Source organism: Nannospalax galili, unplaced genomic scaffold (genome assembly GCF_000622305.1).
Source record: "Nannospalax galili isolate Female #2095 unplaced genomic scaffold, S.galili_v1.0 scaffold120, whole genome shotgun sequence".
In the NCBI taxonomy this organism is placed as follows: Eukaryota; Metazoa; Chordata; class Mammalia; order Rodentia; family Spalacidae; genus Nannospalax; species Nannospalax galili.
The window spans coordinates 878,413-893,562 of NW_008350324.1; the positions used below are offsets into that span (position 1 = coordinate 878,413).

Genomic DNA, 15,150 nt, shown 5'->3' on the forward strand with positions numbered 1-15,150 from the left:
GAATCCCAACTCTGTAAGAAAAAAAAAAACCTTTTCCTTTTGGGCTTTCCGCCCCCCCAGCTGTTTGGTTTTTTTTTTTTTTTTTTTTATACAAGGTCTCCTTGTAGCCCCAGCTGTCCTGGAACTCCCTATGTAGATCAGGCTGGCCTCGAACTCACAGAGATCTGCCAGCCTCTGCCTCCAAAGGCAAGTGTCAACACACCCAGCCCAATTTGGACTTTTGACAGCACGTGGCACAGGCTCAGGGTTTTGGTTTGTGTGGGAACTTCCCTTCCCCCTTCCCCTGCCTCCTCTCAGCTGGGCACTACCTTGTTTTCTCGGCTGGTGGCATTGCTGTCCGACCCACCACCTATGGATGGGGCACCTTTTGTGGTGCAGTGCTTTGAAGAAATCTTGGTTCAAGCTCATACAGCGCCAAGGCCACTTGAGCCTCCATGGGTTTAAAGTCCTCACCTTGGGCTGGAGAGATGGCTCAGCAGTTAAGAACGCTGGTTGTTCTTGCAGAAGACCCAGGTTCGAGTCCCAGCACCCACATGGCAGCTAACAACTGTCTGTGACTCCAGTCCCAGGGGATCCAACAGCCCCTTCTGACCTCCGTGGGCATTGCACGACACGGGTGCACTTACCTACATGTGGCAATACACGAATACACATAAAATAAACATAATAAATAAAAAAAATTAAAGTCCTCACCTTTAGCTGTCAGGGCCTGTAACCATTCTAACACCCAGTATTCCTCAGTACTTGTTACTCCAGTCCCTCCTCCCTCTGGCATCTGGGTGTCCTCCTCAGGCCCTGTCCCTCTTTAAGACACAGCTTGCTGTGTGGCTCATGCTGGCCTTGAACCTGAGACCCTGCTGCCATAGCCTCTGGAGTGCTGAAGTCACAGGTGTGAGCCATCACAACCAGCTCAGGGGCTCCTTTCTTTCAAGCTTAGCAGAATATCAAAATTGCTCTGAATTTCCTCCAGTGGCCTGTGCTTGGAGCAGCAGGCAGAACTGTTAGCTCTGAGAAGCAGGTTCAATGCTGTCCCTTCCTTCCATAACAAGCCCCATACTTTAGGCAAGCCCCACTCCACTTGGATAATCTGGAGCCGGAGATAGTTCTGGAAGGCGGGGCAAACCTTTCTTTGATGCTCTGCAAACACCCACTCTCTGAATCTCTACTTAGATCATGATTGTTGTCCCCTTTCCCACATCTTTAGTCTTTTTATCAAACGCAGACACCCTTGTCTCTCACAGACCAGCTCTGCGCTCCTAGCTCTGGGAACCTGTGGCTTTTGGCACAGAATACAGCACATGGAGAACAGACCAGCATCTCCCAGGATCTCCCATCCCACTTCTGCTGTTTAGAGATTGCTGACCTTCAGAGAGCCACTCCACCTCTCAGATCCCGCCTCCTGATCAAGGAAGTGGGCTGCCTACGCAGTGAGGGGCTCTCAGCTGCGGCCTCCCTAGCCTGGCTCAGCTCTTGCCTGAGTCAAGCCCACATCCTAGTTATTCCTGCTATAAGGCAAACAGCACAGAGCGAGCAGGGCAGCAGGGTGGGAGGAAGGTGGGTAGAGCTGCGTGGGGCTTCTGCGAAGCTCAGAGTTCGCCTCCATCCACCCCTCCCTCCCTGTCTGCATTAGTCAGTGTTGTGGCTGGAGCCCCAGGTGGCACCATGAATTGTTCTTCCCCGCTGAGTCCAGAGCCAGCTGAATAGCCATCATGGCCTGGGGCTCACCCAGGACACAGCAGGCCAGTCAGTGACTCTTATTCCTCCCATCAGTGTTGGAACCAAGTGTACAGGTGATTGTTTTAAAATTCTTCAAAGCATAAAAATTTGCTCTTTAAGAATTAGTAGATGTGAAAAACATTACCACTGAAATCTACCTGATGACTTTATATCCCATGCTCAGATGCCAAGGAGCTCAGAAAGTAACCAACTGTGACTCGTAATAATCAGATAAGAAATTAGAAATGCATGTGCAAACATCTAAGTGTCAATTGCATGAAAAATGAATTTTTCTGTATGAAACTGTGTATTTTAATAATGAAATGAAGATCTTTTTCAAAGTTTAAAACCTCATTTAATTTTATGTCTTATAAGGTTTATATGGAGTACAATATTGTATAACTGTATTAATCCAACTGTAAACCTGCGGGGGTCTCTGCTGCGGGGGTCTCTCCCTCTCTTCGCCGGTTGTTGGCCACCGGTCCATGAGGGCAGGTGGAGCAGAAGCGACGAACGGAGTCAGGATGGCCCGTGAGCACTGACGGAAGAAAGCCCTTCTGGGGAGGCAGGTTCCACGATGCAGTGAAACAGAAACAGCTCTAGATGCAGTGATTTAGTGAAAACAGCCCCATTTATTCAGTGGGAGAACTAGAGAATTTATAGTGTGGAGGCAGTAGCCAAAGCCTCAGCTGATAGGTGCTCAGAGTATGCTTTATTTACATAGTTGTCCAGTGAGCACTGATGGAAGAAAGCCCTTCTGGGGAGGCAGGTTCCACGATGCAGTGAAACAGAAACAGCTCTAGATGCAGTGATTTAGTGAAAACAGCCCCATTTATTCAGTGGGAGAACTAGAGAATTTATAGTGTGGAGGCAGTAGCCAAAGCCTCAGCTGATAGGTGCTCAGAGTATGCTTTATTTACATAGTAGGCTCCTATCGTCCGACTATCAGGCAATGCCTGATTATCATATAGAAAAAACCTGGGGGTAGTTTTTACTCCCGGTAACTATGCCAAAGGTCATGGTTCCAAATAAGGTCAGGCATCTGTGTTTGGTGGCACTTTCCAGGTAAGCCAGGAAGAGAGCAGGAGGCCCCCTGCTAAAAAGGGGAGTCCTTCCATTTGGCGCCGAGCCCCTTAGGGCTATCCGGACATGGAGAACTACAACCCTAACAGCAGGGTTTCCCAACATACACCTAAAAATTTACAGCCAATTTCAAAAGAGGAAAAAAAAATTAAGGTCAAGCTGGGTATAGTGACACATACCTTTAATGCCTACAGAGGCAGGCGGATCTCTGTGTGAGCCAGGCCAGCCTGGTCTACATCGTGAGTTCCAGAACAGCTGGGGCTACAGGGAGACCCTGCTTCAAAAAGACCAAAACAAAAAATAAATAAAAATAAAATTAAGGCCAAAGTTCATGCAATATAAAATTTACCATTTTAGGGCCAGTGAGATGTCTCAGTTGGGTAAAGTGCTTGCTGTGTAAGCATGAGGACCCAAGTTCAGTACCCAGCAATCATGTAAAAAGCGGTGCACTGTGCTGGGAGGCAGAGACAGGCAGATCCTGGAGCTCCAGCTTCAGTGAGAGACCTTCCCTCAAAAAAACGACAAAGAGGTGGAGAGATGGCTCAGGGGCTAAGAGTGCTGGCTGCTCTTTCAGAGGACCTGGGTTCAAATCCCAGCACCCACATGGCAGCTAACTACAGTCTGTAACTCTAGTTCCAGGGGATCTAACACCCTCTTCTGGCCCCCGTGGGCATTGCATACACAGGTGCACTTACATACATGCAGGAAAACACTCACACACATAAAAAAAAAAAAGGCAGCGAGCAACTAAGGAAAGACACCTGATGTTGACCTTAGGCCACCACATGCACACAGATGTGTGCACACCTCCTACATGCACATACATGAACACATATACGAAACATTTGGCCACTTTAACCATTATAAGTGAGTGGTTCAGTGGTGTTCAGTGCATCCAGTGTCTTAAACTGCCAATCTATTTCCAGAACATTCCATTGCCTCACACAAAGCCCTTTGCTCCCCACTGATCCGTCTTTAGCCCCCTCATTCTAGCCCCTGGCCAGCACACATCCATTGTCTGTTTCTATGGAGTAGCTGGTCAGGTGTGTCTTATGATGAGTGTGAACGGGGTGGCCTTGGCACAGCATGTGCAACATTGTCACAGCTCTTCATGTGCAGCAAGGTTCATGCTGGTCTTTTCTGTGGGTCTGTCCCCTTCTTCATCCAGTCAGCCATCCACAGCATCCACCTTAGGAGCTGTGAGTGTTGTTAGAGACTAGGATGGCCTGTCACCCTGGGATGGCCTCCCCCCCCAGAGAGGTGTTATTGTTCTCTGGAGTCTGGGAGGAGCAGCAGCAGTAGAGTTCCCACTGAGGCTGGGACTAAAGCCCAGGTCTCTTGGCGTCCATGCTGTGTAGAGATGCCTGGCCTGCTGTCCCCTGTGCAGTGGGGATGTGTTCCTGAGTCCTGGCCAGTCTGCTGACATGGCAAGTCACAGAGCTCTGGGGACCTTGGAATCCCCAAGCCCTACCTAGTGGTGCCTCTGCGTGTCAAGGCCCTGTGTCCAGGCTGGTGTGGCTTCTGGGGACAGCAGGAGGTGGGACAGCCTGGGGAGCCCCCAGAGAGAGCAGGTACAGACCCCACTATCCTGTCTGCCTCTCCTGGGTCTCAAGCCCCTCTCCTCCTCACTTGGACTGTGGCTCTTGCCAGTTCCTGAGTGGCTCCTGGTCCCCCCTGTCCACTCTCCATCTATTGCCAGGGTGGTGGCTCTCGGTCCCTGGTTCAGTGTCCTCTGTACACTGAAGGTGAGGTCCAGAAGCTTGGTCAGATGAATTAGGCCAGTATGACCAACCTGCCACCTTCTTCTGCCTCCACCTATCCCAAGGAACCCTGTCCCACTGTCTCAACTATAGGCCTGTCCTATGCCAGCCCTGCCCTCCCACATCCCCATCTCTCAGGCTCCAGGGACCCCATCAGACACCCTCTCCCACCCCACCCCTGGGACTGGAAGCTCTTTTCATTTCTTCCCAGTTAGGCATGAAATGCCCACCCTGTATGGTTAAAGAACTTAATGTAATTTTTTGTGGGTTACATGTTGACATTGTTAATTATTTACATCTTACAGGGTAAATAAAATGTATTACTAAAATTAATTTCAATCGGGTGTGGTGGCATGCACCTTTGATCCCAGCACTTGGGAGGCAGAGGCAGGCAGATCTCTGTGTGTTTGAAGTCAGCCTGGTCTACATAGTGAGTTCTAGGCCAGCCCGGCTCCAGGGAGACCCTATCTTAAGAAAAAAAAATTAATCTCACCTGGATGTGTGTGAACTCTTCTAAACTCCAGGCAGCACAGTTTACCACTTATCAAAAGTATAGGCTGGTGAGCTGGGCATGTAGCTCAGTGGTAGAATGCTTGCCTCGCATGTGTGAGGCCCTGGGTTCTATCTCTAGCACCATATAAACTGGGCGTAGTGGCATATGCCTGAGATCCCAGCACCTGGGAGGTGAAGACAGGATGATCAGAAGTTTAAGGTCATTCTTGACTATACAAGTGTGTTGGAGGCTAGCCTGGGCTACATAAGAGCCTGTCTCAAAAAGGAAGGCAGAAAGGGAAAGAAGGAGGCAGGGGAAGGGGAGGGGGGCAAGGAGGGAAGCGAAGTTTGTTCTTTTTAAAAATGTGTCAGGGCCGTGGCACTGAGCTGAAGCTGACTCATTAGAGTTCTGAGGTGTCTGCTTTCCCATATGGACTGTGCCGTGTGCCGGAAAATGTTCTTACAACTGAGATACATGCACTGTACGAAGAGAATCTGGAAAATATGAGCTCTCTAAAAGGAGGCGAGTGTCGAATCCCAGTCCTGGAACAAGGGTTCATGGCTGCTGTTGGAGGGAATATAGTTCCGTGGCCTTTTGAACCATTTGTATGCATGCACACGTATTGATGTGTTTCCCTCAAGGAAGCAAGTTTCAGACTTCGTATCTAGATTACCTTTCCATGCCACCAAGCCTGATGACCAGAGTTTGATCCCAAGACCCACATGATGGAAGGAGAGGACTGTCTGACCTCCACACATGTGATCCCCCACACAGAATAAATAAAAATGTAATTTTTAAAAAGTCTAGTAATAAGAAATCACACAAGTAACTACAGAAAAGTTAAAGGACAGGGAAGCAAAAATAAGGGGCCCCCAAGAGAGGTGAGAGTGATCTTAGAACCTGGCTCCCTGGAACAGTTGGCCATTGTGTCGTAGCTCTGTCCCATTTCCTCCTATGTCCACATGTATGTACCAACACAACTTCCGCACGAGGTGTCATCTTATGGCTTGTCCCTTGATGACGTGCTGTGAACCTTTTCTGTTCCCTACAATATTTTAGAAGATTCTTTTTGAGGGCTGCAAGTGTGGCTCAGCTGGTAGAGTGCTCACTTGGCATACCCCAAACCCTGGGCTTGAATCCCATCAATGCATGAACCAGGCGTGGTGGCCCACACCTGTAATCTCAGCACTTGGGAAGTGGAGGCAGGAGAATCCGAAGTTCAAGGTTATCTGTGGCTACATATCAAGTCTATCCTGTGTTACATGAGATTGTCTCACCCCCCCACACACATCACACATACACACACACAGTGCTTCACCTATAAATGTACAACCCCTCTTCCTTTCTAGGAAGACCCCTGTGTCACTTGTGCCAGGTCAAGATAGAGAACATTGTGAGTGTTCTCTAGACCCTCCTCACACTCCATTCAAATCACTCTCCCCCTGAGGGCAGCCTAACTTCTAACACTGTAGTCCAGTTTTTCCTGTGTGGACTATGTGCAAATAGCATCATGAAACACTTGGCTTTTCATGCCTGGTTCTTGGTTTATTATATATGCTGTCCATTTTTGTTTCTGTATACTATTCCACCATCTGACTGTCTCACCCTTTGGCACTTGATTCTGCCATCGCTGGGCATATGGGTGGTTTCCAGTTTGGGGTGATTCACACAGCTCAGCTATGAGCATCCTGTGTGCATCCTGGGGTGAGCACAGGTATGCATTTCTGTTAGGTGCACATTGGGAATGGAACTTGGGCCAGCTTGCTTGTTGACTGGCCTGTGACACAGATGGCTATGTTTTCTCTAGAAAGGTACATTGTCCCCACTGTTCCTAGCCTTCCTAAGTGTCCATATCTATATGTGCAACCTACGGACAGAGCCCTGCCTGCCACAGTGATGAGCTAATGCCTGGAGCCCTGCCCAGTCCAGGTTGGCAGCCCTTCTCGAGTCTTCCCTGGTGAGTTGCAGCTACTGGGGACGTCTGAGAATTCTGCGCTGTGAATTCTTGAAGAGACCATAGCTTGAGCCTGAGGCAGAGGAGGGGAGGGAGGATGCTGTGGATAAGGAGGTGACCTTTAAGTCTCAGAAATTTCCTGCATCTAGAATGAGAGGCTGGGGTGGTGCAGGTGGGTGTGGCAGGTCCCCAAACCGGTCACTGCGTGGGAAGTTTGGCTTGAACTGGACTTGGTCCCCAGGAGGCAGCCCTGAAGGCCTGAGCATGTATCAAGCATTGGGCAGACAGGTGATGTCACACAGGGAAGTGTAGGCTTGGGTCTGGTTCCCAGGGCCACCTGCCAGTGGCCATCAGCCCTCTGAGTGGCAGCTGTCAGATGCTAAAACGAAAGCCCTTGATGTGTGAGCATCCCCCATGCATCTGAGCCCAGACAGAGGACTGTCAGAGGACACGTGGCCCAGCTGGGATGATGGGAATGACACCAGAACCAATCACAGGGGTCCTTCTGCTACAGAGATCCAAACCTGCTGGATCAGGGCAGGTAGAAAGGGAGGTCCTCTTGTATCCCTTGTTCGTCCTTCAATCCCATCAAGGTTGGAGATGTCATGAGGGGTGACAGTGGCTGGGCGAGGAGGGGGCACAAGAGTGCTCACAGCCTCCCGACCACCCCAAGTTCAAGGTCAGTGATCTCTCTCTCTCTTTCCCCCTTCCTCCCTCCTCTCCCCTCCCTCTCCTTCTGCCCCCTTTCCTGTTCCTTTCTTTCCCCTTCTCAGTCTCCTCAGATCAGATTGAGCAGCTTCACCGGAGGTTCAAGCAGCTGAGTGGAGACCAGCCCACCATTCGGTAAGGCACACCTAGCCAGGTAGCGCTCAGGCAGCTCAGGCTCCCCAGTTGTCTCCCTCTCTGTTGGCTCCCGAGTCGTTTCCTTCTCTGTTTAATCTCTTTGTCTTGGTGCCATGTGACTCCAAGGAGTGTCCCAGTTTCTGAAGCAAACCTGTTGTTTGAATTCTTCTGGGTCCCTTTGAGACAAGGTGGGGCGGGGAGGGGAGAGGAGGGAGGAGAAACCACACAGCTACCGGGCCCTCCGAGATTTCCTCAAGTGGCCTGTGCTCCTGGGCTTGTCCTCAAGTCCCATGCACACATTGAGCACCTACTGGATGCAGGATCCTGTCCAGTGCTGTGTGTGAGAGTCAGCTGACAGAACCCAGTGCAGGGTGTCCAGGTCCCCCTGATGGTCTTGTCTCTCTAGACTACTTCTGAGTCATTCCAGCCTCTATTTTCTTGTCACGGGATGGTGACATTCCCCACTGTGGCTGTTTATTATTTATTTATGTATTATTTATTATTTATTTTATAGTACTGGGGATGAGCCAAGGGCCTCATGCATGCCAGGCAGGCACTCTCCCCATGAGCTGCAGCCCCCACCCTCTTTTGACTTTTGTTTTGTTTTGTTTTTTTGTCTTTTTGAGACAGGGTCTCCTTGTAGCTCCAGCTGTCCTAGAACTCACTATGTAGACCAGGCTGGCCTCGAACTCACAAAGATCTGCTTGCCTCTGCCTCCCGAGTGCTGGGATTAAAGGTGTGCGCCACCACACCCGGCTTTGACTTTTTATTTTTCTTTTTGATGTGCCTCACTAAGTTTCCCAGGCTAGACTTGAACTCACTCTGTAGCACAGGTAAGCCTGAGCTTGTAGTTCTCCTGCCTCAGCACCCTGAGCAACTGGAATAATGGGTGGGCACCAGCAGGCCCTGCAAACTGAAGAGATTTCTGTCACAAACCTTCTAAACACATAGTAGGAATTGGAGACAAATATTTCTGCAGCCCAGGACAACTTCCTCCTTGATGGATGGACTGAGTCTACCTCCTGATGGAAATATGTGCATCTGTGCATCTTCTTCCCTGCTATGCAAAGGCCTGTTGTTAACCTAGTGTATTGAAGGTTTAAGAGTTCAAGTTCCCCAGGTTTCCCAGTTCTGGGGCCTCTCCTAGCAGGTTAATTTATCCCACACGTTATCAAAGTCCATCGGGACCTACATGTTCCAAGCAGCCTGTCCCACCCTCTAGGCCCCAGGAACAGCCTGAGCACCCTGTGATGTTACCTACCTCCTCACTGGTTCTCATGTCATGTGCCTGAGTCTGAGCCACTCTCCATTGCTGGGGCCTGAAAAGACAAGAGTTCTTCTCCAGGGGTGCGAGGGGTGGGAGGTGGGGTTCTGGGTCAGATCCAGCTGTGGCTGCTGAGAGGCTTTGGGTTCAAATTCCACTTATTTTAATTCTTCAGACTTGAGGTATAGGGGTGAACCCTCAGACCTGGGAGGCCAACCTTGATGGGAAATTTCAGCCATTGGCTGTGTGGCTGGGGCCAGTCACTCTGTCTCTCTGAGCCTATCCTCTCCAGGGCCGGGTTACTGCACCCCACCCTGAGTGCAGAGCAGAGGTTGGTGCAGCTTGGAGGGCACGGGAGTCCTAGGTGCTGTGAAGAGGGGATGCCTCAGAGGCCCCTCCTGCACTCAGGAGCTGGAGTCTGTGCTGCCCAGCCACCCACCAGGGGCCCTCAGAGATAAACTGAACTGCCTGCCATGCTCCAGGCCCAGGCTCTTCCAATTTGAGCATGTGCCAACACCCTCGGAATCTTTTGTTTTTAATTTTTGTTTGTTCTTTTTGTTTGTTTTTTTGAGACAGGGTCTCACTATATAGCCCAGGCTGGCCTGGAACTCACTATGTAGACCAGGCTAGCCTCAAGAGATCTGTGCCACCATATCTGGCCTCCTCCCGGAATCTTGCTCCAATGCAAGTCCGGGGTCTGGAACTGCATTTCTAACAGATGTGGGTCACACACAGTAGGTCTCCTGGGATTGGATGGTTGGGGCTCCTCTACTGTAAGCAGTCAACATGCACAGAGGTGTGCTGATGCCCCCAGACTCCTTCCTCCTTCCCCACTCATTACCTGCAGGACCAGGTTGTGGAGGTGGGAGCCAGTGACCCTGCCCTTCCACACCTGGCCTTGTCTGCCTGTTTCCTGCACACTCAGCCCCAGATCTACCATATGAGAAGCTATTTCATGCAAAGGGTCATTTTTTGAGTTTTGAGACCTCAGCATGAAATCCAGCCAGGGTGTGGGGACAGTCTACCACAAGAGGAGGCCCCAGCACCCAGTCCAGCTGTGATGGGTGTGGGGTGCAGCCCCCTTGGCTGCCTCTCAGAGGAAACCATAGAAAGCTTTGAATACCTTGGGTGCAAAGAACCTCTTAAAAGGTGACCATGGCACCTGCACGTGACACAGAGCCTGACAAATGCCATCTGAGATGCATATGGAAACTTGAAAAACTGGGACGGAACTTCTACGGTTAGGAAGCTAAGGCTGGAGCATCATGAGTTTGAGCCAGCCTGGGGTATATATCAAAAACTCATCTCCAAAAAGAAACAAATAGGCCAGCAGGGTCCCTATAGTGCATTTATTGAATGTGCAACTGGCTTTTTCTGTCCCGTGAAACTTTCCTATCAGACCTCTGCATGTGAGCCTGTTGGAAGGTACCATTTTAGATAAAGACAGAAATGGGCTCTGTGGCAGGCTTATGACTCCCAGAAATAGACTCTCTTGAGTGCTTCAAACTTTGAAAAGCAGGCCCTCATGGCAGATCAGATGGAGCCACGCCACAGAGATATTTTTAGATCTGTTAGGCTGTCCAGTGTGGAGGTGGTCCCTGTGATAAGGGCCACCCAAGGCAGACACCGGAAAGGCATGGGACTGTTCTCAGTTGAATGCCACCCGAGTGGCCACGTTCTCTCAGACAGACAGGGTGTCGGTGAGGCGCCCCTGACCTTGGGTCTCCCTGGTTCCATTAACCATAAGCAGTCTGTTGTCTTTGCTTTGTCCCCTGGGAACTTGGGGTAGAGCTGTGCACATAGATGGGAGCCCCAGATTGGGGGGGGAGGGCGTAGCAGGGGCAGAGGGCTTAAGGCTAGGGTTCAGGCTTGCCTGTGGGGTCTCAGGTCTTCATAAGTCAGAGGTCCTTGGTCCCCGCCTTCAGCTGCACTGAACAGAGGAAACGGAGACTGAGGATGCAACCACGCAGCTGGGCTGGGGAATTGAGGCCTGCACTACCTGCAGGTCCATTGCTCTGCCTGGAACTCTGTCCCTCTGCCTCTAGCCTGTCTTGATTCTTGATTCTCATGGGGGTATCTCAGCAGGGTAGACCCTGGGGGTGCAATTGGTGACATTAATAACCCCTGGGCGACCATGAGTCTCCCTCCTCAGTCCCAGAAGGACAGCTAGGATATCACACATTTATTTGAAAAGGAAAGCCACAGCCACATACCTAAGAAGGGCAGAGAGCAGTCTCCCATTTCATAGAGGAGCATTCATGGTCAGAGGAAAGGGGACAGCCAAGGACTGAGGTGGGAAAGTGTTGGGGAGTCCCCATGTTACAGGCAGCACCCAGGTTCTTAGCAAAAAGCTGTGATTCGTCACCCTCACCCACGTGTGCTGTGCTGAGTGCGTCTCTTCCCCTCATGTTAGTGCTCACATACAGCAGGTATTCGGGACATCCCTGGAAGGTTCTAGAATATAAGCAAATCCATCCTGTATTGTGAGTAGTGTGACCAAGACAGTTTTCTTGGGGCTATAGTGGGGAGAAAGAGGAGCAAGGCCTTGGGATAGAGGTGTGAAGACCACCGTGGGGCTGAGTCAGAAGGAGAGGGCATGTGACAGGAAGAGGGGAGGGGCAACAGATGCAAAGGCTAGGAGGTGGGACAGAGCTGTTTGCTTGGGGGGCATGGAGAGCAGGGGCGGGGAGGGGAAAGCTCTGAGAGGGACATCTTGGCCACAGTCAGACTCAGTCCTGACACAGAGCATATCAGTGGCCTGAAATGCTGCCTGCATGTTTGTCCCAAGTTTGGGCCTCTGACTGGGACCTCATACTGAACTTTATCACACACAGCAGCATATTAGCTCCATGTCCCTAAGGCTCAGAACACTTAATGTGTCCAAGGCCAGGCCTGACCCTCCTGGATGGTCCTTAGTCATAATGAATGGGAACAGGGTCTCCCTTTCTGCAGCTGTCTCCCAATTAGCTGCTCTGGGGGTGCCTGCCTGTCTGTCTGCCTTGCTTCTGGGTCATCGGGGAGACTGGGGTTTGCTGTCCCCTCTTGTTGCTCTGCCCACCCCACTGAGCTGCCACTGTGTGTCACTTCAGTCACCCACAGTCCCTCTCTGTCCTCCTGCTTTGTACTCAGCATTGCTTGGGAAGATACCTGCTACATGAGATGCAGTACCTCCCTTAAGTCCCTACCAGGCCTTCCAGCCTAGGAAATGTCTAACGGTGTTGGGAGAACTCAGGCCAGGTGTGGAAGAAGGATGGTGGTCTCCCAGGATGGGGAGGTTAAGAGGCAGGGCTGGGGCTGGCTGCACGGTCTGCTCAAGGCCTGAAGAGCGACCTTGGTGGTTGAGCTGAGCCTCAGAAGCCACCGGAAACCAGCTTATAGTGGGCTGGCAGGAGAGGCCAGCCCAGCCCTCGTGGTTTGCTTGGTCTTCTGCTTCCTCTGTAGGTTGGATGCTTGTCCTGCTCTCTTTGTGGTCTCCATGGGGCCTCAGGCTAGGAGCTGGGCAGGAACAGGTGCCCTCAAAGACCTCTCATTCTTGCTAAGATTAAAAAGGCACAACCAGGAGGAAGGAAGTGGTGACAGGAGCAGGGGGTGTCCCTGGAAGGTCAGACTGTGTCTGCCAGCCAGCTTTTGTGGCTGCAGCTTGGCTGCCTGGTCTCCATGGGCTCTGAGTTCTTGACCATGAAAGTGGGCCATCACTGTCATCACTTAGGGCTGTGAGGGAGATTAAACCTCAAAATGAGTGGTCTGGCACGAGGAGGGTACTACCTTTACCTCCCCGAGGCTTCAGGACACAATGAAAGTGGGTGTCGTTGTTGGATTCAGTTGTCAACTTGACACACCTGGAAAGAGGGAACCTTAGGTGGAGAATTGCTTCTATTTGACTGGCCTGTGGGCATGTCTGCGAGGAATTTTCTTGATTAAGTGATGTGGGAGGGCCCAGTGTGGGTGGTACCATCCATGGGCAGGTAGGCCTGGGTTCTGTTAGAAAGCAGACTGAGCACAGGCCAGAGGAGCAAGCCAGTCGGCAGCCTTCCTCTGTGGTCTGTGCTTCAGTTCCTGCCTCCAGGTTCCTGCCCTGAGTTCCTGGCTGACTTCCCTCAGTGATGAGCTGTCACTTGTAAGATGCAACAGACCCTTTCCTTCCCAAGTTGGTTTTGGTTACAGTGTTTGTCACAGAAACAGAAAAAGTAACTAGAAGAGTGGGTGTCCCCTGGAGCCTTCTAGAATGCCCCATTCCCCGCTGATCCCTAGGGCAGCTCCATCCCAAGGGCTGCTACCAGCCTGGTTCCCCAGTTGAGCTGAGCTGGTTGGACCAGTCCAGCGAGGACCAGGGTGACTGGCAGTAATCCTTAACAGGCTCTACTTAGCCTGGCCTGGCTCTGGGCTCCAGGCCTGACCTCTTTTTCAGCTTGCGGGGCCGGCAGGTGTCAGGGGTCCCTGGGCACTGGATGGCTAGACCTACTTCCTGTGAGCAGTCACTTCCAGACCACAGGTTCCACATCACAGCCTGAGCTGGCCAGTACCTTGGTGGGAAGCAGTCTCCCTCCCTATGTCCTTCTCCCTCCTCCCTCCCACTGATGGAACCCAAGGCCTCATCAGCATGCTGCCACTGAGCTACACCCCAGCCCCTTTTCTCTTTTGACAGAGCCTAGCTAAGTCACCCAGGCTGGCCTCTAACTTGCTTAATAGCCCAGGCTGGTCTCAAACTTCACAATCCTCTTGCCTCAGCCTCCGGACCCCTGGGTTGACCCTGTGTGCTTGAGCCAGCATTGTGTGGAAACTAGAGCTCACCCCATCCACGCAGCCCCATGAGCACCTTACAAGTTTTCCTCATTCCATCTTCTCATCTCCCTCCATATTCCCACAGCCCCCACCTTACAGCTGGGAAATCTGAGGTTTGAGGTGAGCATGCTCTCACCCAAGACTGTGCTATGGAGGGCAGAGCCTGGGTCAGCAGCCGCTGCCTCTGCACTTCGCCCCGTCCCACCCATATGCTGGGAAGGGTTAACCCTGGACCCCTCTCACAGATGCAGAAACGGAGGCACCAAGTAGGTGGTAAGGGGAGGTAGGTAGGAGTGTGGGGCTTGGCAGGTGCCTGAGAGACAGAGAGCGAGGGCGATGTGGCTTCGAGGACATCTGCGCAGACCTGCTGGGGGCCCTGCAGCCAGGGCTGGGGAACACCATGTCCAGATGGATGTTGTTCTAGTTTCTTTTCTATTGCTGTGACAAAACACTCTGGCCAATACCAACTTGGGGAGGAAAGGGTTTATTTTATCTTACATCTCTCGGGTCCCAGTTCATCGGGGAGCCCGAGGTAGGAACTCAGGACAGGAACCTGGAGGCAGGAACTGGAGCACAGGCCATGGAGGAATGCTGCTTCCTGGCTTGCTCCTCTGGCCCAGGCACAGCCTGATTTCTTATACAATACAGAACAACCTGCCCAGGGGTGACACTGCCCACAGTGGGCCGGGCCCTCCCACATTACTTAACAATCAAGAAGATGTCCCAGAGACATGGCCACAGGCCAGTCTAATGGACGCAATTCCCCAGTTGAGGCTCCTTCTACCCAGGTGTGTCAAGTTGAGAACTAAAGCTGTCCAGCACAGATGTGTTCATCTCACTGCTCGGGGCCAGCGTCTTGGGCTGTGTTCCCTTCTCCGGGCACAGGGATTTGCATGCTACTTCCCCTCCCCTTCTGTCTCCCTCCTTCTTCTTTCTTGTCCCCTTTCTCTGTCTTCTCCTACCCCTGGGGGTCCCTTCTAGACGGTGGACCCAGGGAAGGAACCTGGGCAGCTGTCAGGACCCATAGAAGAGCAGACATCCCTGCCTGTCCCAGCCTGCCTCAGGCTCAGTTGCTGGTACACTTAACCGAGCACCTGTGCATGGCTGTGCAAGGCACTGAGGACAGGCAGAAAATCTCCGTTGACAGGGTCGCTGTTGGCTGCATGCAGCATTTCCTGGAGCGAGCTTCCGGCTGCTTGAGGAACAGACTTTGACTCAGAGAGATGCTACTTGTTAGAGGCAGCACAACAGAGCA

General features: G+C 51.7%; 1 protein-coding gene across 1 annotated transcript in view; it reads left to right on the plus strand.

Annotated features, from left to right (window-relative positions):
- Tesc (tescalcin) overlaps positions 1–15,150 on the plus strand; it is a 38,521-nt gene that overhangs the window by 9,383 nt on the left and 13,988 nt on the right. The window contains exon 2 of the mRNA XM_008847455.3: positions 7,780–7,849. Within this exon, the coding sequence (XP_008845677.1) occupies positions 7,780–7,849 (70 nt within the window). The remainder of the gene's footprint in view (positions 1–7,779; positions 7,850–15,150) is intronic.